The sequence below is a fragment of the Amphibalanus amphitrite genome, unplaced genomic scaffold, assembly GCF_019059575.1.
Source record: "Amphibalanus amphitrite isolate SeventyFive unplaced genomic scaffold, NRLGWU_Aamphi_draft 000111F_arrow, whole genome shotgun sequence".
In the NCBI taxonomy this organism is placed as follows: Eukaryota; Metazoa; Arthropoda; class Thecostraca; order Balanomorpha; family Balanidae; genus Amphibalanus; species Amphibalanus amphitrite.
Window position 1 is genome coordinate 762,462 of NW_024881606.1, and position 25,330 is coordinate 787,791.

The 25,330-nt window shown below is 51.6% G+C and overlaps 2 protein-coding genes across 4 annotated transcripts in view; one reads left to right on the forward strand and one right to left on the reverse strand.

The window, feature by feature from the left end:
- LOC122380999 (zinc finger and BTB domain-containing protein 7B-like) overlaps positions 1-7,287 on the forward strand; it is a 65,066-nt gene extending 57,779 nt beyond the window's left edge. For all 3 annotated transcript variants that reach the window (XM_043364651.1, XM_043364652.1, XM_043364650.1), the window contains exons 5-6: positions 2,239-2,463; positions 3,236-7,287. In XM_043364651.1, the coding sequence (XP_043220586.1) occupies positions 2,239-2,463; positions 3,236-4,059 (1,049 nt within the window). In that variant the 3' untranslated portion in view covers positions 4,060-7,287. The remainder of the gene's footprint in view (positions 1-2,238; positions 2,464-3,235) is intronic.
- Positions 7,288-9,092: 1,805 nt separating this feature from the next.
- Positions 9,093-25,330, reverse strand: part of LOC122381000 (nucleolar protein 9-like) — a 37,401-nt gene continuing 21,163 nt past the window's right edge. The window contains exon 9 of the mRNA XM_043364654.1: positions 9,093-9,270. Within this exon, the coding sequence (XP_043220589.1) occupies positions 9,110-9,270 (161 nt within the window). The 3' untranslated portion in view covers positions 9,093-9,109. The remainder of the gene's footprint in view (positions 9,271-25,330) is intronic.

Sequence of the window (25,330 nt, forward strand, 5' to 3'; positions counted from 1 at the left end):
ACTGGTCATTAAAAACAGATGCGCTTGAGTTTATGAATTTTGTGAAAAGCGCGTTTTATGTATGCATTTATGTATGTATTGACATCAAAAGCCTTCCACATATTGCGTGGCGATTACGGCTTGTATTTAGAGAGCCTTGCTATTGACAACCATCACTCGGCTGAAGAAAGTGGAAATTGAAACCTTCGTGAATATAAGACGCTGCAAATATAGGACACCTGTCACTGACGTCGGGTTACCTTGGGCCGTCTTTTTACATTAGATCACAATTCCGGTATTTAACCCTGGCCGGACCGATTGGTTTTCTACATTGACCGGGGAGGGTTGGTACATCTCCCTCGCCGTTTCGCCTCTAATTGAGCTAGAGCCTCGCGGAAAAAACAAGCTTGTGTGCCGTTATAAGACGCAAAAATTAGGTACTACCCGATTTTAAGGTCTTAGGTCAGCCAGTGACCTCTTAGGTCAGGTAAGTGCCATAAGGCACGGGCTCGGTTTTAGGTTAATTACTTTGCCAAAAATGGTCGCACTGCCGCGATTTTGGCATAATCGTGTTTGTCTAGCTCAGGCGCGTTGAATGCTATACTTGGTGTTCGGTTGAAGTCAACTTAACCCTCACCGGCACAGGCAATTTTGCGTCCTTCGACGGCACAAGGGGGGGGGGGGTTGGTACGACCCCCCTCGCGTTTGGCCCCTGATCGAGCTAGAGCCTCGCGGAAAAAACGAGCGTGTTGCCCGTCACGAGAGGAAGCCGATGATACCCAATTTTAAGGTCCTAGGTCATCGGGTGACCTTCCAGGTCAGGTCAATGACCCGAAAACCGGGAAAATCGGGACCTGTTAGAAAGTCGTAAATTGTGGCTGCTATGTGGTTTTCCGGGGTGCTGATCACGAATATCGTATTAGTTTTGATCAGAGATGATGTCTTTAAGCATTTAGACCAGGTCGGGTCAGGTCAGGTCAGGTCAACCGGTAGGGGTTGTGACGGGTATTCGTAATACGTGTAATACGTAACATGTTACGAAGGCACCAAAACTACTTCGTAAATGTTCAATTGGTTGCTTAATTAGAATTCAGCTCCAAAAACTAGCCTAGAAACATGTAAAACTCGAAAAAGTGAACCGAGGTCACCCGCGAGGTCACCAAAGGTCAATGACCTGACCTGACCTTCAGGTGACCTTGACACCCATCATGATGTATAGGAGCAACATCAAATCACATGTTTGAACGTTTGAAACCACGAAAAGCTTGCAAACGCGCGGCTAATGCGAGCCGACATACGCCGAATCGCGATTTCGGCCAAACATGGTCACGGAAAATAGGTCACAGGTCAAAGGTCATTGGGGTCAGGGTCATGCAATTTTCAGGGTAGGTGTAAAATCGATCAATGCGAGGGTACTAAAAGTTTCGTCGCGATCATACCCCCCCCCCCCTCTGTGCCGGCGAGGGTTAAGGTGTTAACCTCGGGTCAAGGTCAGGTCGGAGCCCCTCAGGTCACGAAAATGGTTGAAGGAGGTCATATCGCATATCATTCGATTCGGCAGGTCTTCCTGAGTCCAATGGTGGCTTTCCCGACTCTCTAGCTCCATCTGATCAGGAGTTATTGACGAAAAACTTACATGGCCTTAGTGACGTCATAAATGACGTCACGCAAAGTCAACAATGCTAAAGTCAAGCACTGGACCTTGCAAGGAGTGCATGAAACCATTCCCGGTGCCCGAATAGCAGCTCCCAATTTCCCTTCTTGACTTAAAGTGGTGCTAGATCCTGTATTATTCTCAATTATGACGTCATAACTTAACAGATTTACGTCATATATTTAGTGCTTGACATCCAAATGATAGCTTACATATGACAGAGAAGGTATGCAAAGTTTTATGAAGTTTGCTTCACTAGTTGTGGAATAACAAGCAAAAAACTTTTGCGGAAAGGCCGCTGGCCTCTCGCTGGAGCGTTTCCGACCAGTGTGCAGCGGCTCATAACACCGGCTCGACGCGAGGGAGGGAGCTGGTTGAGCCGGGGCCGGGAGGTTCTCGGCCGCTCAAAATAAGTTGACCGGTGCAGGACGCTGACAGTAATTCACCGTTCAATTTGTGATGTGATGAATACTCACTTCAGTCTTAGGGTCTGATTCGAGTGTATCAAACTGTGACTTATGACACTAGTTTGGCGTGACAGAGTACTTTTTCACTTTCCTCAGTGACCTGCTGTGACCTGACCTGACCCCTCCCTCTGTCTGCAGGCCTGGAGCGTCTCTCGGGCATGGACAAGTATCCGGCGCTGGAGAAGCTCAGCTCCAACATGGAGAAACTCGGCGGCATGGGCTCACTGCTGGGTCTGCCCGGTTTCGGTGGAGGGCTGCACCAGACCAGCCCGGTGAACCATATGCAGACGGGCCCCAGCCCCGACCAGCACCAGCAGCACCAGCAACAGCAGCACCAGCAGCACCAGCAGCACCAGCAGCAGGGTGAGTCAATGAATCGGTCTTACGATCCGCCCACTGCGCATCCCTCGAGCCGCCCCTGGGGAAGCTGCTGAGACGGCAGATACCCGCCCGTGTCGGTGGGGGGGGGGGGGGGGGGAGGGAACCGGATCACTCGCACTGTTCCGCCCTCGATGGAAGGCTTAATATCCTCCACTCCGGGCCGGCGAATATGGCCGGCGATTGATCGACTGGCTCAGCATTGCTCGGTAATGGCCGATATGTCGCCAGATTTGCTGGCTCATGCCTCTAGATTTGCTGGCTCATGTCGCTAGATCCGCTGGCTCGCCGCCGTCGGCAATGGTCGATACTTGGGCGCGTTATTACGGCCATTGACGTCATGCAAAGAAGATCGGTAACCGGCCTTAAAATAGGCGGTTTAATCATTAGGCGGGGTGGGTTCACAGAATAGAAGACTGAAGGTGAACACTATCTGAACCAGTGCCATTTGATCCGACGCTCGGAGACGGGTAAATTTAGACCGACCGCGCGCCCAATCCCCGGTGAATGTTACTGCCAGAAACTGTCTCATGATTTAGATCAAGTAACTCTTTTAGCGCCAGTCAGGCGACGGCTCATGCTTACCAAATACCGGGACTGAAACGGGCGCGAGGCTTACCTTTTGTTATAGTCTGACGGTCTCAGCATATAGATCTAACAATAAACAATGGGTCGTGAGGTCTTGTCATGCATTACCAGCGGCCCTGCCTCCCGGCCCCCAATCGCTACTGACTCTGTGGCTGGCCCTGCGGTGCAGGTTTCCGACGCGGCATGGACATGTTCCGTCTGCGCGCCACCGACCCTCGGCCGTGCAACATCTGCGGCAAGATCTACAAGAACGCGCACACGCTGCGCACGCACATGGAGGACAAGCACTCGCAGTGCGCCGGGTTCCGGTGCGTGCTGTGCGGCACGGTGGCCAAGTCGCGCAACTCGCTGCACTCGCACATGTCGCGCCAGCACCGCGGCATCAGCACGCGCGACCTGCCGCTGTTGCCCATGCCGGCGCCCTGGGACCCCGAGCTGGCGGCGCGCTTCATCGCCCGCTCCGGAGGCCGCGGCGAGGTGGTGCGCCAGTCGGTCAGTCGCTGGGAGAAGTCCATGAGCAGCTCACCGGTGCCGTCGCCCGTCGGAGCCGGAGGCCAGGAGAACGGCGCCTCCAGCGACGCCGACCCGTACCGGGTGAACCTGATGCACCAGCTGGCCGCGCAGGCGGTTACCTCGGCCGCCGGCGGAGGGACGGGCGCCAACGGCGGAACCCCGGCGCCCACAGCGGGCGGCGGCGGCGGCGGCGGAGGTCCGCCGGCGCCCGGCTCCACCGGCTCAGCGGTTCTCGACACGTACCTCCAGATGATGGCCGAGCAGGGCCTGGACCTGTCGGTGGGCGTGGCCGGCGCCCGGCGGCCGCCGTCGGCCGGAGCGCCGCCCGCCGGCTCCGACGACGAAGAGGAGCCCGAGGAGGCGGAGGAGGCCGATGACGGCGACAAAGAGGGCTCCGACCGCTCCGACGAGCCCGACAACGGCGACAAGGAGAACGCCAGCTGTTCGGGCGGCACCTCGGACCGCGACGGCTCCGACTGAGCCGCCCCCGCCCCCGCCCGCGGGCGGCGCACACTCCCAGAGGCGTACACACTAGCTTAGCCGTCCGATTTTTACCGCTCTTTTGTAGACGTGCGTGCGCGGACGCCGTTAAACGGAGACGATTCGGACATAGTCCAGCCCGTGCCAGCGCCAGCGGCGCCCCTATGCACCGACGACCGTAAGCAATATTTATAAATTGAGCCTATTTTGTGACACAATGTGACATTGTGTACAGACTGTTGGATTCCTAGCGCCTTACCGACCACCCAGAGTGCGAGAAGAGCGGCCGGCGCCGGCCTCGGTCGGCGCCGCGGCGTGCCGCGCCCGCCGGCAAGTCATTCATACAGGGTTTACTGGTTCGGCTGAGAGCGAACGAGAGAGCGAGCGGCGGGGCGGCCGGCGGGTCCGCGGTGCCCGGCGCACCGTCCGCCGGCCGTCCCGGGCGCCAGCAGTAGAGACAGAGGGTGTCGGACGAGCCGGCCCGAACCGTAGTGACCGCGCCGAACCATGTGTAATGTAAAGCAATAGCCAGCTGTGTCTAGATGAAGTGATACTCTGTGCGTGTGGGTAGATCGCTATTTTAGTATACAACTGTTTGTGGCCCGTTGTGTCAGACGTAGGCGCGTGTAGTCTGCTTTGGAGTCCGGTCGACACTCGCTAGGGAATTTGTGCCTTAGATGAGACTGAACCGGAGGCCGGGTTCGCGTGCGGCGCGGGCGGACGGGGGGTGCGGGGCTGCCGCCGTGGCCGTCCGTGCTGACCCTGGGTCAGCCGGCGGAGCGCGGCAGGTCACCCAGTGGGGTCCTGGAGAGGTTCAGTTATGCCGGGAGCGGCGGACAGTGTTAGATGTTCCGTGCCTGTCTACTAGTCGATGTACGGGATGCACGGATCTCCAGGGATCTGATTAGGGTCGGAGATTCTGTAAAGGGTTGTGAAATCGACATCGTAGCGAGCCCCATAGGAGAGGACCCTGCCAGCTTTTCTGTCACATAGGGGACTGGAAGCTGCTAAGGGAATTGTCGCCCTTAGAACGGCATCATTGGGCTCCTTAGAATCTAGGGCATTTGATGGTTCGCCTCGGGGCAGGGGACAGGAGCACCCTAACGTTGCGACCCGTAGGTGGAGGGTTCCAATCCCGGCATGTGCTAGTACCTGAGCACTCTTGTTTTGGCCGCTCTGTGATTGTCGGTGATTGGGGCCGCGGCCGGGGGCCGGCTCTAAACCGTGACCCCTGGCGCGGCCCCGGGAGGGAGGGCAGGGGCCCGCGCCGCACGCCCGTCCCGGACCGCCGAGTCGTCGATAACACAATAGCCACCCTGTCGTACTGTAGCTCCGGAGCTGATTCGAAAATGTCGCTGAAATCGTCCGCGCGCCGCGCCACTAAACGGCGCCTGCGCCGTTTAGTTTTGTTTGTATTCTCAGGGGACATTGCAGGTACTTGTTTCCGCGTTCTAGTCTAACGGTTCAGGTAAAATCGCCCGGTTATATATTCTCTTCAGTCTACAGGGTTGCGCGTTATTGTCGCGTACGTTGGTAAATTTGTTGAGTTTTCCTTGTGCGTATTCTCTGTATGCAGTAGTGCTGTAGTTGTTAGCGCTTCTCATGTGTTGACCAGTGCGCTGACGTCGCATTTTGTAGGGTGTTCGGCTGCTTGGCAATTATTGTAATTCCTGTAACGATTGTGCCAAACGTACATGCAAAACCACTGTTTTGATTTGCACTAGTAACCACTCCATATGAGAGACTAGGCGCTTCCCGTCGATAATGAGCGTAGTGTCTTGTTTTCTGTCTGATAGTACCTGATATAGAGCATAGTGAATAATACTCAACTATCGAACAATACTGTAGTACAACGCTTCCTATTTTACATTTAGTGCCGCTGTTTTTCTGTAGTGATGTACTGTCATGGTTTTGCTGCGCGCCGGTTCTTCGGCTCCTATTTTTGTTGTAGACTGTTTCGTTTTGTGTTGTTCGCGCTGCACGCCTGAGGCCCTGCTCTGCCCCCTCCCCCAGGGGACGTTGACGCGACCCCTCTATCGTCTCAGTTCGGTCAGCTGATGTTTCAAATCTTCTCCGCTCCATACGGCGCGCCGTGTACAGAGTGTAGGGCCGCGGGCCGACCCAGATGGATGTTGTCGAGTAGTGCCGTGTCTGTGCAGACTGCAGGTTGACCAGCAATACTGGCGCGCGCCGACCGACGGCGGCCGACCGCGCCGCCGCGGCGCGTACACGTTTTATACTAGAGTGTTAGGCGCGCCGCACGGCCGCTGTACATGCTGTGTACGATAAGTGTCGTAGCATCGGTCGCCGCCCGGCTGTGACCCGAAGTCAGGTCGCCAGCAGCCGCTCCGACCTTGCCGCTGTCGCCTCCGCCGCCGCCGCCACCTCAATTAGAGCCATCACCGTCCCTTTCGCCGTCATCGCCGCCCAAAATAGCCTGCCCCGCGCAGCCATCGGTAATTGTTAAGGCATCGGCGGTTTGCAGGCGGTGTTCGTCGGCGTCCATTCCACCGCAAGCCAGCGCTGGCGCCGTGATCATTTGACAATAATTCAGTTATTTCTGTACGGTGTGACGTCAGAACGGCGGCCGAGGTGCGGGCCAGCGACCGCCGCCACCGCCGCCGCCGCGCGGGCGCGCCACCCAGTGAACTTGGCCCAGTTGCGCGCCACATACGCCGACGTGCCGCGCCGCAATCGCCGCAGACGCGCCGGAAATAGCCTACTGTCGTGGCGCGCCGATCACAAACCGTCCCTGCGGCGTCTGGGCCTCCTCGGCCGTTTACGTCAGCACTGCAACGCGAGCTCAAAAAGCAGCTAACTGTCGAAACCGAGACCGAGCTTTGTGCGAAATCAGGTCAGAAGGCGCGGTGCGGTACACCGTTTAGCGTTCTGCAACTTGCCGTGCAGTTTTTGCGCTCGTTTTTATCTCCGGCCACCAGCGACAGCTCGTAATGGAGTCCCTCATTGAAGCACGGCCCTGTCCAGTATCGATCGGCCGTTGAAGGGGATTGCGCTGTCGCGTGCTGCGCGCTCGGGGCTGCGGAGGCTGCGGCGGCGGCGGAGCACGGAATGGGAAAGCCACAGCTGGCTGCGGGCAGCTCGCAGCGGCCGGCTGGGGGTCTGAACGGGTCACAGCCGACGGCGACTGGAACTAACGCGGGCAGATCTGGGCTTAGTAGACAGTATTGTGTAAGAACGCGCTTCCAGGAATAAACGTAGGAGCCGACAGCGTGTGTTTTGCCAGCAGGCGTTGGACGGGTGTGGAGGCAGTGGGGCAGACGCAGCCACTAGGCAGCGCTTCTGACAGTGGGTGGGACAGACGACGAGAACGGCCTCGCAAGTGTCTGACGCTGGCGACACAGCGACAAAGAGCCCATTGAGCACTGGAAGGACACTGCGACCAACGACATCTCATAACTCTCACATCCTCCTCTCCTCGGATCATGCAACTGTAATAGTTCGCTCCTGCGAGTTGTTGACTCCTCACTCCTGTCTCATTTGTTTGCACCACTGGGTCATCCTTAAGCTGAGCTGCAACTAGCCTGAAACACTTAAAAACGCACACACTGAGCGTCTAGAATGGCATGGGTCTCATCCCGAGCAAGCAGCACCATGCAGACTTTCGTCAGGTTTCGACTTTCTGTCCGGATTTCCGTCAACCGTCGTTCAGTGGTAAGGTTTTTTCTCAGGACGGCTTTTTTCATCAGACTCCGTGATCCTCCACTGGAGCGGACGTCAGTGCGTCAGTGGCTGGAAAGCTGCGCCAGAAATGGACGTAAAAAGGCACCTCTAGGCCCGTCACGGTAAAAATTCAGCAGCCAGTGTGGGCGAGTCCGTTCCCATATTTGGCCGCTCACCAGATGCGGCTCGGATTAGGCTTCGAACAAACGCCACTCTGGCTTGATCTCGATAATAACAGCATCGACTCAATTATGGAGAAAAACAGGACGGAAGGTAAACAAGTCAAAGAAAAACATGCGAGGATACACTGCCATTTCTTCAGAACTGGCTTCAATTCCGGTCTGAGTCCTTCGTGCTCTTTGATCTTCGCACCTACATACAAAATGAAATTGAAACCACTCTCATGAAGTTGATAATGCCTGGATAGTCGGATACACTTTTGCTTACGATTCTACCTTCCACAATTGTCATGCACATTTTAATATAATCGTCACTCACGATTATATTAGAATCGTTACAGTCGGTCGTCACAAGCTAATATAAAAATACCGAGCACATGCTTCACGAATAAAACGCAACTATTTTAATCCAGCTACATTACTCCGCGTCTAAATCTCCCAGCATTCCTCCGGAATTATCCCGGCCAGGAGTAGATAAATCACCACTGATCACCGCCCCGCTACCTCGACGCCCGCTCATCAGACGCTCCGACCTTATCTTGGCTCGGCGCGTGCAACATAACCTGCTCGGGGGCGGCGGCTGGCGGTGACGGGTCGCGGTGAGGACAGCCACTCGGCGCCGCGCCGCCAGCGATCCCTCTCGGACGCCACCGGCAGCCACACAGGCGCATCTATTAATGTTGGGCCTCAGTGCGCCGTCAGTTTTTACCGGCGCCGGCGCGCGATTGTCAGCTGGCCCTGTGATTAACGATCGGTTTGAGACGCTCTGCGCAGCCACCCCGGCCCACTTGGTCGGCCTCCAACCGGCGCACAGCCGCCTAGTGGCACCTCTTGCGCGCGCTAAATCCCGCAGATCCCGGCGGAGGCGGCGGGTCGAGTAATTACACCTCCAGACGGAGCGCTCGGCGCCTCCTGCGCAGCCGTCCTCTCATCTCAGAGAGAGCTCGGCGGTCGTGCCGGCCCGCCCGCCGCCGCCGACGGTAACCAGGCCAGCTCATCGGCGACAATCGACGTTTGATCTGCGGCAATCGGCCGTCGTCAGCGGCAGCTTCTCTCGGCGGCGAGCGCCGCTAGGGGGCCATCCAGCCAGCTCTACCGCTCCCCTCCCTCCCTTCCTCCCCACCGCAGCGCACCGAGCGAGAGCCGACACAACGAGAGAGAGAGAGACAGAGCGCGGGGCGTCAGCGCGTTTATTCCAGATCATCGAGCACACCTTGCACACCGCGTCGGTCGATGACAAGCAGACTGTCGCCCGCGGCCGGCGGCTGGTGCCGGGGCCGTTTGGGGGCGCCGCCTCCTCCGGGCCGGCCGGGCCGCGTCCCTGCCTCTGCCGTCGGGGGCTTACCACCGCCTGAAATCAGTACCGTGTGCGTCATCCAGTGGCGCTCTGGCGCCCGCGTCACCAGTTTACACGGCAGCGGTGGCTGGCGCGCACTTACACAGTACAGTTGGCACGCGTGGGGATTGACGGCGCCTGCGCGGTGACGGAGACGCGAGGGGAGGGGAACGGAGGGGAGAGGAGAGACATATCAAACGGACACATTCACAGGCTGCAGGATAATCAGCGATGGACTATTTCTGCAATCTGCAGCTTTGTAATGACTTGGAGGGAATTCGTTTAGGCGTTACTGTACGGACGTCATAAAAGCTCAAACACTTTCACGATGCAAGAATGAGCTATGAGAATATATAACATGCATACCGAAAATTCATAAAAAGGGATTATATTTATGACACATTGAGAGTGATCACAATTGATATAAATACGAAAACGGTAGATTTCGGCATATTTACAGAAATGGTTACTGCCCTGGGTAGAATGACAATACCCGAAAATATGACAATGATGTCCAGGACAGTCGACAAGATAGATATAGCCAAACATTGACATTGACAAACATTGACATACTTAAAGTTGCATTAGCTGAATCACTAAGGCACTTCCTACAAACCGCAATTTGTTGTACTTCTTCTTAAAAAGAGCTTATTAAATTCGCAAACAATTCTGACAGTGTTTGCCAACGCGCTTGGCCCAGGCACCAGCGATTTCACGCTCCCACCAACAGATGGCACTAGTAAACGCCTGAAATTATGCTGTGCCGCAAAGCACTGCTCAGCTGCTTGTCTGGCACGGCAACGCAGCGCAGGTCTGTGGGGGTGCGGTTATTTTTTCTCATCTTAGTTTGCTATTTTGGCGCGATTTTGACAATTTCTGGCGCATTCCACCTATTTACTTTAGCGGCCATAGGGCAATGGTTTACTAACGGGAGATGTGATGAATTGCAGCAGCAATACTTGGAATATAAAGAAGAAGTGAAGCAATTATGATACCTATTATTTTCTATAATGACAGAAGGAACGTGGAAGAAAAAACATTTTGTGCAGCATGTGAAAACAAGGAAATCGAATGAAAGAAGGGCTGCTACTTTTCATGCGCCCGAAACCAGCCACCTCATCATCAGCATGGTAATGATAGTTTAAGTTTATGTTAAAAAAGAATAGGAGGAGCTGCTGCAAAGGTGATGTCTCAAAGCCATTAAGTCAAGTCAGGCATGCTCTTACAGACGGAACATTCAAGTTACGAGACCCCATCATACCGCTCCAGTGGCTGGTGCTAATGTTGTGCAATTTCAGATACTTTGTTTATTTTTTGTGGCATAATATCTAGAAAGTTTTTTGCAAGTCTGGTGATGACTGATAATTCAAATAAGTGATTTAGTAAAATTAAGTTGAGTGGGTACAAGTGCTTTTTTCTGTAGAAGAAATATTTGATTTTGTTTTTACTTTGCTTACCTGCTGTTATTATCATAATTGCCTCTATTGAGCTGGGTATTTCATTATATATTGAACTACCAAATTTATATTTGAAAAGTAGGTATTTACTATGTAACAACGAGCATTAGGCTGCATGGCAGTAGTCGAGCTTGTCAAATACCTAAATGTTTTGCTCAGAAATTGTTTGCTTTATTGGTTTCTTGAGTTTCACCAGATAAAGATACAAGGTTGGCTGATTTGGTGTTAGTTATCCATATTAAGTGCACTGTTTTTGACAAGATTATGGAAATTGTAACCTCAATAATGAAATTTCATGCTGTCAAAGCTATGAGATGTTGCCTTGAGTTTGAAATCAGGCAAACATGGATTGAAGCTGTTTTCTAAAAAAAAAAAAAATGCTTTTTAGTAACTTTCACCTCATAATTTGTATTTATTCAATCTCAGATGGGAGCAAGGCTGAATCACAATTATCTTTTGGGAAATGCTCTACAAAACTGCATTGTTTTTATTTCTGTGGCATAATTTTGTGCCTAATTCAAAGACTTTCTCTGGTGTAGTTTGTAAGGTTGTTTGAACTTCTTCTCTCTAACCTGTTTGGTGCCAATAAATCCTGCAACCTAATTAGCTTATTTACCCATCTCTCTTGCCATTCCTACATATTTTATGTCAGTCTATTGCATAAATATTGTGTAGTTAACATACTTCATGATACACAAATGAATGGTACCTATAGAGGCTCGATGTGGGTAAATGAGAACCAATGAACCTATATTTTTTTACAATGGCATCAAGTCCTCTTGTCACGGCCATGGATATCAGTTATCACAGAAGATTTTGCTGAACTGCGCAAGAGAATCCTGTGCAAGGAAATGTTTTGCATGATTTAGCTTAACAGCATAAATTTTATTTTCCCAGTTGCATTGGAGCTCTGCTGGAGTTTGCTGATGACAGCATGCTGAAGGGCTGAAGCTGGTAGCTCTGGCAGGAGTCCAGTGTCCACCAGCTCAAGATCCGACGCCGCCGCGTCGCCGCCGTGCGGCACTCCGCGGAGACGGGGACGGCGGTCATGATTGAAGACACCGCATTTCCCGCCTGGACTGTCCGGTCGGAGACTGATAATCCCTCCGGTGAGCCGCACACCGTGGAGCTACTGCACCGCGCGTGTCCACCCGCAGTGCAGTGCCAGCAACGGTGCCGTGAGTGCGACATCTGCGTGCATATGACGCAGTGCGACTGTCACGACTCGCGGCTCAGTGTTAACTGTCAGTGTGACAGTGCGGCTCGCGCTCGTTTTAGCGAGGTGCTCTGTTGTATATAACCACCTTGATGGAGACATATGTGCTGCCGCTTGAGTTTCAATGTACAGTTTTATGCATCAAACTAGCGTAAGTAAATGGCTGTCAGAGGTCAATTTGAAGCGCAATTAGTACCCATAACCCAGCTGGGTTGACCGTGTCATGTGACTAGTCCCGATCAACGTACTGTTTCGATGTCGTCAGTCGTAGACTTTTGTAAACCATTCGTTTCGGAGCTCTGTGTTGTGTTGTTCGGGATCGCAGTTGTTTGAGCAGTTTGCTTTATGCGTCGTACGCGCTGACAGAACGCTGGTCGTACACAAGTCATGTGTTTCCTTTCGCCCCTAATGGGTTACTGCGGTACCTATGCAGTTGGAATGTGTCTCGAGACACTAACTGGTCGCACTTGGTTGTGAAAATGACACTAGCTGGTCGCACTTGGTTTCAAGCTGCGCTTGGAAATGGTGCAATATTATTTGCATTTTGCTATGCAATTTTATTGCCGTAACCGTATTGGTAGATAGTGTCAGAAGTTGGCCATTGGATGCGTCGTCACTTGTCAGACGCTGTTGCCTTAGTACTGACAAATTGATGGGTCGCGTTTGTGTTCCTGTTAAGAAACGGATCTCAATATAAGATGATTCAGAGTTAGGAACCTGAATGCATTCGTTCAGACTTTTCATTTTATGGGGATGCACTGTTTCATGAGCAAGAACGAGCATGGCTCTCGTTGAGCGAAGCGGAAGCGCAATCGATATTTGTTATCGTGTTTGTAGACTGTGGCCACATTTACATCACCATTCAACTCCACGCACCAGCATTATTTAAAGTGCTTGAACCTATACTTCATTTCGCTAAATTTCGGGGTCGTCAACCTACGGTCCGTGGCCGTTACGTTTGGCCAATAACTAGATTTTATACATTTAACTGGTTCATATAATCACAGCATGATGCCCCGGACAATTTTTATTTGATTCACTGATAATGAATGTATCCCAGTACCGCACAAACTGAGGCTGAAACTGGACAACTCGCTTTTCGAGGTTCAAGTTCATTATCTTCCGATGTGATGGAATGGTAAGCATTTAATGTTCGAAGAAAATGGTCAGCGTTAGCAGTGCTAGGCGGGTATTATGAGCTTTCAGTTATTTTAATATTTGTTTAGGCTATTATTATCGTAGTATCTCCTGTCAATTTCACGCGGAATATATAGTATTATCTTATACAATCGCGGTAACTATTTTCTGCCGGTTACTGTTATTATCATTGATTCGTAATATTTCGCTACGAGCGTGGCTCGATTCACATTTTTCTCATATTGGCATTCAAGATTTAAGAATAAACATCTTTTAATGCATTCCAATGTCATCAAAATGTCTATATGCAAAAAAAAGTTCTAAAAATTGCAGCAGTTTTGTGAATCAAAAATAGCTGTAAAATAGGCCTGTGTAACTTCAACAACAGTGCGCCGAAAAACGTCTAAAAACGCGTAAACAAAAACTAAGATGTAAAAAAATAACTGCACCCGTCTGTGGCAGCAGAACATTCGGATACCACGGTTCGTAACTCCTCGATCCTCAACGACTGAACTGCTTATCCTAGCGATGCTGAAACTCCCTGAAATACTAGGTAGCGTAACGCTTGCCGGCTCCAGTGAATCGATTTCAGATGTCTTTCTCCATAAACAAAAAAAAAAAGTGTATTTATTCCCCTTTCCTGACAAGATGCCTGCGAAAACTATCTAGCCTGGCCTATATTTTCCACTTACGGGTGGCTCACCTCCCTTCTTCAATGTCTTCTTTACATAAACCGCAGCGTCGACAGTCGTGAATAATTGAGGGGAGAACGCAGCGCCACAGTCAAGAGTCGTGACAATTTTTTTCTTACAGAAACCTTGTTTCAAAAGAATAAACAAACCATTGTGGAGCAATGCAGAGACATGCGTGACGAGACAAAAGTAGGACATTACGAAAACGAGGACTGTAACAATAAAAGCGGCTAGGATATATATTATTAGGTAGGTACTCATGCTCCATGTCGATTTGCTTGAAAATTCAAAATAGCGTCGGTGAAACGAAAAGAGCGACAAAAATAGACATACATATTACATTTCTACTTTCAAAGAAAAGGCCATAGGCCAACCATAGGCCAAACACAAAGAAAGGATAAGGTGACACAGGAAAGACGAGGCAAGTACAGCAGCTTCACACCCCGGCCATTCGCACTGAGTCGGGACGGCGGCGTTTCATGTATTCTGTCGTGAAGGAATTCAATGAACTGCCCTATGATATGCGTGAGCTAGACCTGCCCCGCTTCAAGTCGGAGCTGCGCCGGTACCTGCTGAGCGCTCAGGTCACATGCATCGTGTAGTGAACGGAGCATGGTTTGTCACCGAATGTGGTATGTGTGCTACTCCCTGTGTAACCTTGTGTACTGCTGACGTACTACCCGGAATAGCCACCGTGTCCGTGGATGGGTAGCGAACTGTGAAATAAATAAATAAATAAAAGATTTGTCTTTGTAGTTTCCCAGCTGGGTGATGTTACACCTTGTCGAACTAAACTCTAAGTGCTTTCCTTCAACAAGGCCAGTGATCCAGAACAGTTTGAACAAACTCGAAACAGTCATTGCCTGCCCACAGGTCCAATAATCCGAAAGGCTGCACCTCGCACCACCACCACCATCTCCAGGTAAGCCGACCTCTGGAAATCACAAGTACAACTCGTCGCCGGCGCGACTCAGACCGACTGAAAAGGTCACCGCCACTGTCGCGCGGGGGCAAAGGTCACGAATCAAACCCGGTCGCGGTGTCGCCGACTGAGCAGATCCAGCAAAGGGCGGGACCTTTACCGAGACGGGCGGCGTGACGTCATATCCCGTGAGAGAAATGGCAGCCGCAGTTGGCAAACCGGACGGACAGGAGCGTCGGTGATATTTGACCGAAAAAGAAAACAATGCAGCTGAAAGTTGCAAGACAGGATGTGTCTTAGAAATAGATGCGGTTTCTGCGGTCTGAGTTGCAGTGATGGGCGGTCAGGTGGTAGCAGGAGGGGACGTTAGGCACTTTTACATTTTTATATGTACTTGCAATGATAATCCTTTCTTCTGTATTTATGAAACTGGGCACCGACACACATACGGCTGGCGTTACTAGCCGCGTCCCTACTGCGTGGACACAGCGTTTTGAGCGATACTCGCCCACCAATCACAGTGGGACAGGCTGCAGCACCGCTGCCGAAATAGGCGCGTCAGCAGTTGGTGTATAATGCGACCCTATATCGTCCCGACCTTCAGTAAATCAGCCACGGGTACCGACCAATGACAAACTCAAGTCCCAGTGTCACAGATGCAGTTGAGAATGATTTACTACACATGCACGCAAGGAACGTTTTTCACGTTATCGTAAGGGGGGATAGCTTGCATCATGCTTCAGAGGAAAATTAATCTGATTTTGTAATGCTTATTTTCATTATATATCCTTGGTGAGCAAATAAATGTCAACTCAGTACGCAGTGAAACAGCTACGATATTTTTCATTTCTCGTTTATGACCTGAAATATCTACTAAGATCAATAAATGCCAACGTTCTACATTTCACAAGGTTTTCAATTCATACCAGTGCTGAGGAAATCCCATTGGAACCGGACAACGAACATTGTACCATAATGTTGCAAACTATTTCTGAGGAAACATTTAACGGAATCTTTCAAGTTCATAGGTGAACCATAACCGCGCTCGCCTTACAATCAGCGATATGCAGGAATATCCCATTATCGGTGAACAAATTCCATTACAAGTTACCCCGTCCAGATTAAATGTTGAGACCGACGCACTGTGCAGCTCAGTCCGATAACTAGTGCTCGGCTGATCGCCGGACCGGTGAGGTGCACATGGCACTTCATCACTGGCGGCGGTGAGTTATGAAGTACCGATGTTACATGTTGACATTGGCCAGCTCCACCCTGGGGTCGTGCGAGTCCTTAGCAATATGGGCGGGCACGGCTGTAAGGCCCGTGATTTAGTTTTCCGCTCAGCCAAAGCAGCAATGGCGCGCTACTTACGTCATGAATCTGTGTTGGAACGCAGCCATATGCACAGTTCCGAGGCGAGCACTAAATCATCGCGACATCTATTGCCAATCGTCCGACTGGAAGCTTCAGCTCGGCTTTGGTACGGTCTCAGACTGATATACTGAACCGGAAACTGGCCGAAATTATGTGATATGAAAACAAATTGGTACATGACAGTACCACCTATTTCTGCTTTTCACTCTTCCGAACAAATGCATATAAGCGCCACCTGGCATTATACAACCTAAGCAATACTTTCTGTAATTTCGAACAGGTCCTCTGTCGCAAAAGGGCGGTATACGGAATTAGTGGTCCAATGCTACCTGTGTAATAGAAGCATAGAGAAACTTCACTTTCCGCCAACACACACTTTAATTTCGCTCAGCAGGTGAAGCCACTCTGGGAAAACAGTGCCCGCTGCTCATAGTTAAGGGTAGGCAGTGAATTTATGCACGCTGACGATTCCAGGACAGTGTCTTGATTCGAGCCGTGCGCAACATCACAGTCACTAATCCCTTCGCCCTGTGTTCTTTGGCGAGTACGGATCAGTACTCCGACGACACTTCTGGCGCGGCTGTGACAAGCACAGCGCGGTACGGCCGCCAAGCCGCCCCAGCGACTGCCAGGAAAAAGCGCAAGGCTCCTCCGAATTTAATCCGGCCTACGTCGGTCCGACTTTCAACTGACAGACTCATCAAAGACTCGCATTCGACACGGATTGGGCCGCTAGTGAAGAAATTGAAAAGAATCGAATGGAATCGGCAGCGCAATTGCCACGCAAGAGGAGCTCCTCGGGACTGCTGAAAGGGTGCGAGGCAGGCCGGAGCTGGTGGAGCGAGATAACCGGACGACCAGCAGGCTGACGGGCCCGGTACCCGACCGTGGGTGCCCCGGGTAGCAGCAGGGCGGTCTCGTTAGCTCAGCTCATTGGCTATGCACAGGCGCCAGATTTATGGCCGGTGAGAGACGGCCGTTAACGTAAGCCGCCGATGCCACCCAGGCTTCGATGGGGAGATGGGAAAGTCAATGGCGATCAGCTTTTAGATTATGATTATATTGTGACAAACTCTGATAAAATAGTTAAACCAATACACTTCGCTGATATGTCGTAGATAATATCTGTGCTCTATACAGTGCGGGTACAAGAATGTCTCGCGTAAGCGTATGTTACATACCTACTCTTATGTTATCTAGAACGTGCACCTTTTGACAAATGTAGCGTTGGCTCATGTCTGCCTTTCATATGCGCTTCTTATAATCGTTAACTATTATGAACAAGCCGCACGACAACGAAGGAGATTCTGGCTAGCATTATGGAACGATGAACGCGGCAATTTGTCAACGTATACGTCAAAATACTTCATCCCATTATTACCGGAATCCTCTATTCTTAGAAGACGATGACATTGTTACGTTTACTGTTAAAGCTGTGATTACTATCTAAGTAATATTATTCAGTTAATATTCAAGTAAGCAAAGTACTCAATTCATGATCTCTATATCTGTATTCTGACTAATCTATCCCGACATCGCCCAATAATACACACTTAGATTTTCTTATGTCGCGTGCTCTGTACGCAATGGGACCATCACTTCATATATGACACATCCTCCCTTTTCTGAACATGCTCAGTTGACTCTCCTCCTGCTTCTGAGTAGGTATGGAGATCGAGTCACTTGCGCCTGTTCTCTGTGTTGAGCCTGTTGTGGCGTCGCAGCCACTTGTCTTGGTACACTGGGGACGGGTATATACATATACTCATCATCAGATGACTGGCGTGTCGCTGCACCCCTTCCTGGTCTGTCCGGTGCCGGTCGAGCCCTTTCGAAGGTCGGTCGTGACCCGGCCTCTTGATACGGAGGCTTGTCCTGACCCGGGTCACGGCGGAGGTGACGTCTATTCCGGCGATACACGCCGCCGTCATCGTCAGTCTTCACGAGATATGATCTGTTCCCCAGATACTTGCTGACGGTAGCCGCCCTCCACTGGTTACGTCCTGGTGCAGGGGCCATGTAGACATGCTCCCCTTCGCTGAGCATCGGAAGATCCTTTGCACCTCTGTTGTAATAGACGGCCTGCTTCTGCTGGCGATCAGCTAATCGGCTGGGGACGTCGCGCACTGTCTTGGGTTTGAGAAGTGACTTTGTAGTTGGGAGCAGTGTGCGTGTGCGGCGACCGAACAATCTTTGTGCCGGTGAGCTACCGATGCTTTCGGTCGGTGTGTTGCGCCAGTCGAGCAGCGCCAAGTAGGCATCTCGGCCGTCCGCTTCTGCCTTTATCATGAGATTCTTGAGGATCTTCACAGCACTTTCCGCCTTGCCATTTGACTGGGGATATCCTGGCGAGCTCGTCTGATGTCTGAAGTCGAACTTCTCAGCGAATTGTCTGAACTCAGCTGAATTGAAGGGCGGCCCGTTGTCCGTCATCATTTTTTCGGGCAATCCGTGTCTTGCCATCTGGGACTTTAAGATCCTTATCACTTCACTTCCTCTCTTGTCACTAAGCCTATCACATTCAATGAAATCCGAGAATGTATCAACTGTCACCAGATACGAGTGGTTCTTGAACTCCATCATGTCGCAAGCTATGTACTGCCATGGTCGCTGTGGTATATCTTGTGAGCTCAGTGTCTCCCGTTGTTGTTTTCTACCGTACTCCAGACATACACTGCACCTGGTGACCAGCTCCTTCAGTTCCTCCGTCATACCTGGCCAGTATATCGCCTCACGAGCTCTTCTGAGGCATCCCTGCAGTCCGATGTGTGCCGAATGCACTCGCTCTTTCAAGATGTGGCGGATGGACCTTGGAATCACGATCTGCTCGCCTCTCAGGACAAGCCCATCCCTAGTGGAAAGCTCTTCTTTGACGTTGTAGTACGGTCTCAGCTGGTCAGATAGCTGCTTCTTGCTGCCGGGCCAACCGTTCTTGATCATTCTGATCATTTCTTGCATCTCTTGATCTTCTGTAGCTTGTAGAATGAGCTTTGTCGTTCTGTCTGACACCGGACTGTGTTCCAAGGCATTCATGTTTCTTATTTCCACTTCGTCTGACGAAATTTCTTCTATGAGGCATACATGACCCCTGAGTTTGTCGTCTGTGGCCTCGGCCTCATGTGCTCGGCTGAGAGCATCCGCTATGTACATCTCCTGGCCACGTTTGTAGACAACTTCAAAATCATACTTCTGCAGCTGGAGCATCATTCTTTGGAGTCGTTTTGGTGCGCTCACCAGCGGCTTTTTCATGATCGACTCGAGAGGTTTGTGATCTGACTCCACCTTAGTTTTCTTTCCTTGGGTGAAGCGTTCAAACTTGTTGAGTCCATACACAATAGCCAAAAGCTCCTTTTCGATTTGAGCGTAGTTCTTTTCGGTCTCATTGAGCGCTCTTGATGCATATGCTACCGGCTGGCCGTCTTGCATAAGACAGGCTCCCAGCCCATGGCTGGATGCATCAACCTGTACCACAACCTCTCTCTTGACATCATAGTACTTCAACACGGGATCTTGAGTTATGATCTCCTTGATTTTTTCCAATGACCGCCTGTGTACCTCCTCATAGATGAATGCATTTTCTTTCTTGAGAAGCGATCTGAGAGGTGCAGAGGCTTCCGCGAGGTTGGGGGCGAACCGCTGTAGATAGTTCACCAGGCCAAGCACTCTTTGCACACCTTTGCGGTCCTCTGGGGCAGGCATGTTCTTGACTGCCTTTACCTTGTCAGGATCTGCCTTCATGCCATTAGGTGTGAAGATGTGGCCCATATACTTCACTTCAGTCTGCCTGAGCTTCATTTTCTCCATGTTCAGTTTTAGTCCTACGTTTCTGCACCTTTCTAGTAGACATAACAGTTTTCTATCATGATCTTCCACGGCTTCTGAGTGAGAGGCACCGATCCCGTAGACGAGTATGTCGTCTGCTATTGCCATCACGCCTTCCAAGCCTTCGAGAGCTTGATGGAGTCTTCGTTGGAATTCTTCGGACGCTAGACACAGGCCAAACGGCATGCGTCGCCAGCGATACCTACCCCACGGTGTAGCGAACGTCGTGAGGTAGCTACTGGCCGTGTCCAGCTCGACATGCCAGTACCCACTTTTGGCGTCGCAGACAGTGAACACTTTAGCGTTTGCTAGTGCGGGAGTCAAGTCTTCTATCGTGGGCAGCGGATAGTGGTTTCGTTTGATGGCCGTGTTTAATGGCTGTGGATCGATACAGATCCGAATTCCTTTTGTGGGCTTGCTTACGGCTACCATGGCGGAGACCCAGTCAGTCGGTTCTGACACCGTCGAAATGATGCCGTCTTTCACCAAACGGTCCAGCTCGTCCTTGATGTCCTGCTTCATTGCTTCTGGAACCGATCTTGCAGCTAGTTGTACTGGTCTCACTGACTCATCAGTTTGGATATGAAGCTTTCCGGGTAGCTTTCCGACCCCAGTGAAGATATCTCGGTACTGCGCATGTAAATCATTTGTTGAGAAGTCTTTTTTCTCTGCTTCTTTGTTTGTGCTTCTTTCCGGTAGCGCTTGCTTGTGTACCTTCAGGTCTGCTTTTGCAGCTCTGCTCTTCTCACCAGCCCTGTTTCCTCTTGCTTCATTTTTGTAGAAGCCAGTCTCTTTGCTCTCATTTACATCTAAATCATTCACGTAGTCGATGTTCTCCGACCTTACTTCGATCAACTCCATTGTCTGCAGTGTGTTCAGCCCAAGCAGTGGGGTGAAGTCTTCGCGTACCACCAAAAATTCCACCACATATCTTGACCCATTCTTCGGGTTCAGAACGTCTATCTCAGCTTTGCCAACGACTTTGGTTGTGCTTTTGTTGAACATGACGAGCGATATATCACACCGCTTAAGCTTCTTCATGCTGCTGTCCACACAAGCTTTTTTGTAGACGTGCTGCGGTATTATGTTGGCAGACGCACCCGTATCCAGCTGGAACCGCTGTAAGTGGTCACTGCCGAGCAGCAAGTTTGCGAACAGCTTGCCTGCGTCTCGCGATGACAGAGCACCGATCTCCAGAGTCAGAGTGTTCTCCGTTTGGTGCTGACTCGCGCCGTCTTCTACACAGCCGTCCTGGACTGCATCCGGCTCAAGTAGACGCACTTCTGCGTACCGGCATTTCGTTGCAAAGTGGTTCCGTCGGCCACATGCTTGACAGGCTTTTCCCCACGCAGGGCAGCTCTCCTTTTTGAATGGGTGCATTCTCCCACAGAATTTGCACTCGCGGGGCCTTGGCGTTTCATGTCTGTTAGCCGCAGCAAGACCGCGTTGTACCGGGGGACGCCTTTGTAGTGCGTGCACCTCGGCGTTGGTGTCTCCGGCGAAGTCCTTCATCTGTTTTTGTGTCGCCTCGTGTGCTTTGACAACTGAAATAGCCTTGGCTAGAGTCAAATCTGGCTCCTGTAGGAGACGCTTACGTACAGACACGTCAGGGACTCCCAAAACGATTCTGTCTCTAATAAGACTGTCTTCTAGATCTCTGTAGTTGCAGGATTTGGCCAGTTTTCTCAATTCGGCTAGATACAACTCAACGGGCTCTTCGTTTTCTTGGTTTCTTGAGTTAAATTTGTATCTTTCAAATGTCTCGTTTTTAGATCCCCCGCAGAACTCTTCGAACTTCTCAAGTACAGTCGCTAGTTTCTTTTGATCTTCTTCATTTGGACACAATCCGTCCAGTACGTTCAAGGCTTCAGGCCCCAAACATGTCAGTAGAGTCGCCACTTGAACATTTTCCGGCCTTTCATTTAAGCCGGTTGCGATCGAATAATTATCCCACTGTCTTTTCCATGTCTTCCACGGTGCAGCCAGAGAATCGGTCTTTGACAGTGTCAGTGTGAGTGGTGGTGGAAGTGGAAATCCTTGCGCCATGTTTATCAACTTATTGAGAGCTACTCACTTATTCATCTAAAGTAATAGGTTCAATAAACTTCTGACACCATGTTACGTTTACTGTTAAAGCTGTGATTACTATCTAAGTAATATTATTCAGTTAATATTCAAGTAAGCAAAGTACTCAATTCATGATCTCTATATCTGTATTCTGACTAATCTATCCCGACATCGCCCAATAATACACACTTAGATTTTCTTATGTCGCGTGCTCTGTACGCAATGGGACCATCACTTCATATATGACACAGACATACCTTACCTTACCTTACCTTAATGTTGGCGGGACTATTGGAGGCCAGAGGCCTATTGGACCCGATCTCGTCGAGCTCATGCGGTACTCTTTGCTCAAACTCAGTTTATGGTAGGGATATCGTACATACGACTCGACCAGTGTCTGTCAAGGAGGTTCTTGAACCCATTCAGGGTCGGTGCGAGAACCACTTCAGCCGGCAGCGAGTTCCAGTCGTTGACCGCACGTACGCTCCAGTGGTTTCTTCGTACTCTAGTCAGAGCTCTTGGTTTGGCCACCTTCATCGTATGACCTCTTGTGCTTGCCGATGGAGCAGCCTGGAAGAAGTCTTCTTTCTTCAGGTTCAGAAGACCAGTCATGAGCATGTAGAGCATGATGACGTCTCCTCTGCGTCTTCTGTAAAGCAAGGACGGCAGCCGTAGCCTGCGCAGCCGCTCCTGATACGGGAGATGCCGGATTTCAGTGACAAGTCGCGTGGCTCTGCGCTGGACTCTCTCCACCAGTCGTTGATCTTCTTTGTTGAAGGGGCCCCAGATGATGTTGCCATACTCTAGGTGAGGTCGGACCAGGGTCTTGTAGAGGACTGGGAGAGTCTCGGAGTTGAGTAGCTCAAAGGAGCGTCGGATGACTGCCAGAATCTGGTTGGCCTTGCTGATGGCAACAGCAGCATGCTTCTTGAACTTCAATTCCTCGTCGATGAAGATGCCCAAGTCTTTCTCTTCTGTCACCGCTGAGAGTGGCTCCCCCAGAAGCGTGTACTGGAACCGTGGGTTACCTCTCCCGAGGTGAAGAACCTTACACTTCTTCAGGTTGAAAGGGAGAAGCCAGGTCGCTGACCAGTTCGCTGCGGCTACTAGGTCGAGTTGCAACTGGGCGCCGTTCGCGTCAGTAGGAGCCTGAGGCGGTTGCGACTGGTTTGGGCCGTACAGTTTTGCGTCGTCCGCGAACATGGCGATGTGGCTCTTGACACATTCTGGGAGGTCGTTTACGTAGATGACAAAAAGCGTCGGTCCCAAGACCGAACCCTGTGGGATGCCGCTCATGACGGGGTGTTGAATCGAGGTTGTTTCATTGATCGCCACTCTTTGACCTCGGCCAGTAAGAAATGCCTCAATCCACTTGAGCACCGGGCCTCGGATTCCGTAGCCCTTCAACTTTGCAAGCAGACGCTTGTGCGGAACAGAGTCGAAGGCTTTTCGAAAGTCCAGGTAGGCAATATCAATATGCTCTCCATTCTCCAGCTGCCGAGTCCAGTCCTCCAGAGTAGAGAGGAGTTGGGTTGCGCACGACCTCTTGGGAAGGAAGCCATGCTGGGCATCGTTGAGCTGCCCGGTCTCCGTGAGGAACTTCATGATTCTGTCTCTGACTATGCCCTCCAGCACCTTCGAAAGCACGGATGTCAGGCTTACAGGTCTGTAGTTTGCTGGTTCCAGTCTGCAACCACCTTTGAAGATTGGAACAATAGTTCCCAGTTTCCACTCGTCTGGAAGAGAGCCGCTATCAAGGGACTTCTGGAACAGAGAGCAGACGGGAGAACTGATTGCGGTCGCGAGCTCTCGCAGGACCCTCGAAGGAATACCATCAGGACCAGGGGAGGTGGAGGTTTTGAGGCTCTCCAGTCTGCGCTGAACCAGTGCAGGACTCAATTCAACACGCTCTAGTGTTCGTCCTTCCCATGGAGACGCCAGGTCAGGCATGTTCGAACAGTCCTCCACGGTGAAGACACTGGCAAAGAACTCAGCAAGCACGTCCGCCCTCTCCTGATCTGAAAGTGCTAACGAGCCATCAGCCTTTCTGAGGTTTCCAATGCCAGGCTTAGTTTTCAAACGTGAGTTGACATATCTCCAAAAAGGCTTCACGTTGTCTTTGAGCACATCAACCAGAGTCTGTTCAAACCTCCGCCTCAACCGCCTGGTGAGGCTTCTCAGGTCGTTACGCGCGCGGACAAAACGATTGTAGCACTCCACGTCTCGAGTTCTCACGTATTTCTTCCAGAGCATGATACTGAGCATGAGACATGATAGACATGATCTTCCAGAGCATGAGACATGATACTGAAAGTGGACAGTACAGTACTTAGATGTAGTCTTCTGCACAGGCAGTCCATTGGTCTCTCCTCGCCGTCCTGCAAAGTACCAACGACAATGAACCTCCTTGATGTCCCACGTCGACAGCCGGTTATCTAACAGCTTCATCATACCCCGTATCTCCCAGAGGGCACCGGCAGTTATGCGGGGAGGAGGGGTAGGGGAGAGAGGATCCATCTACCATTCAACACACCTGCTCCTCGCATCAGCGGTGTCTCCGACGAGCTGTCTCTTCTCCTCCCTCCTCTCTCACCTGTTCTCTCGACAGCTCTCATCTGGTGCCAGCACCTCTGATCAAAGGTCGATCAGGTGCGCTCCCCCTCCCGTCCCCCGCCGCTCGGCTCTGCCGGGCGGGGCGTTAACGGTCAGGTGTAGCGCCGCCCCCGCCCCCGCCGCCGCCGCCGCCCCCGCCCGGCGGCAATAGCTCAGTCCGCACTGAGAGAGCGAGAGGAGCCCTCGGCGATCGATGCAGGTCGGCTGGCCGGTGCCGGCCGTCACCAGTGCCCGGCCAGAGCTGCCGCTTCTGACGGCGCGTCGGAACCGACGGAGCTGCCGCTTTTGACGGTGTGTCAGACCCGGCCAGAGCGGCCGCTTCTGACGGCGCGTCGGATCCGTCAGAGCTGCCAATTTTGACAGCTCATCAGGTCTGACTGGATCAGAATAAGTCCACACCTCGTGAGCTAAGTTTCACAGGAAAAAAAATACAAGGTCCGATCTACGATGCAAATCATCTGAGCTTTCTGCAGTACTTCTTCCAGGTCGAAACGAACGAAAGTGCGTGCCCAAAACCGGCAGCTCTTCGCAGCTCAGCGTTGCCCGGCTCGAACACTACCCGGCGCCGGGCAGCCCCCCCCCCCCTGCTGCAGCCCCGCTCACTCATTACGCAAAGGTCACAGACTTAAATCGGAGCCAGTATTGACGGTCCAAACATAGCTGCATGGACTGGCGGACGTGTGGTCACTTCACCGGAACACTGTATTACGCCGCGCTCGACCGGCCGGCCGCCCTGGTTTCCATTATTTCCAGCTGTCAAATACAGCGGTGCCAG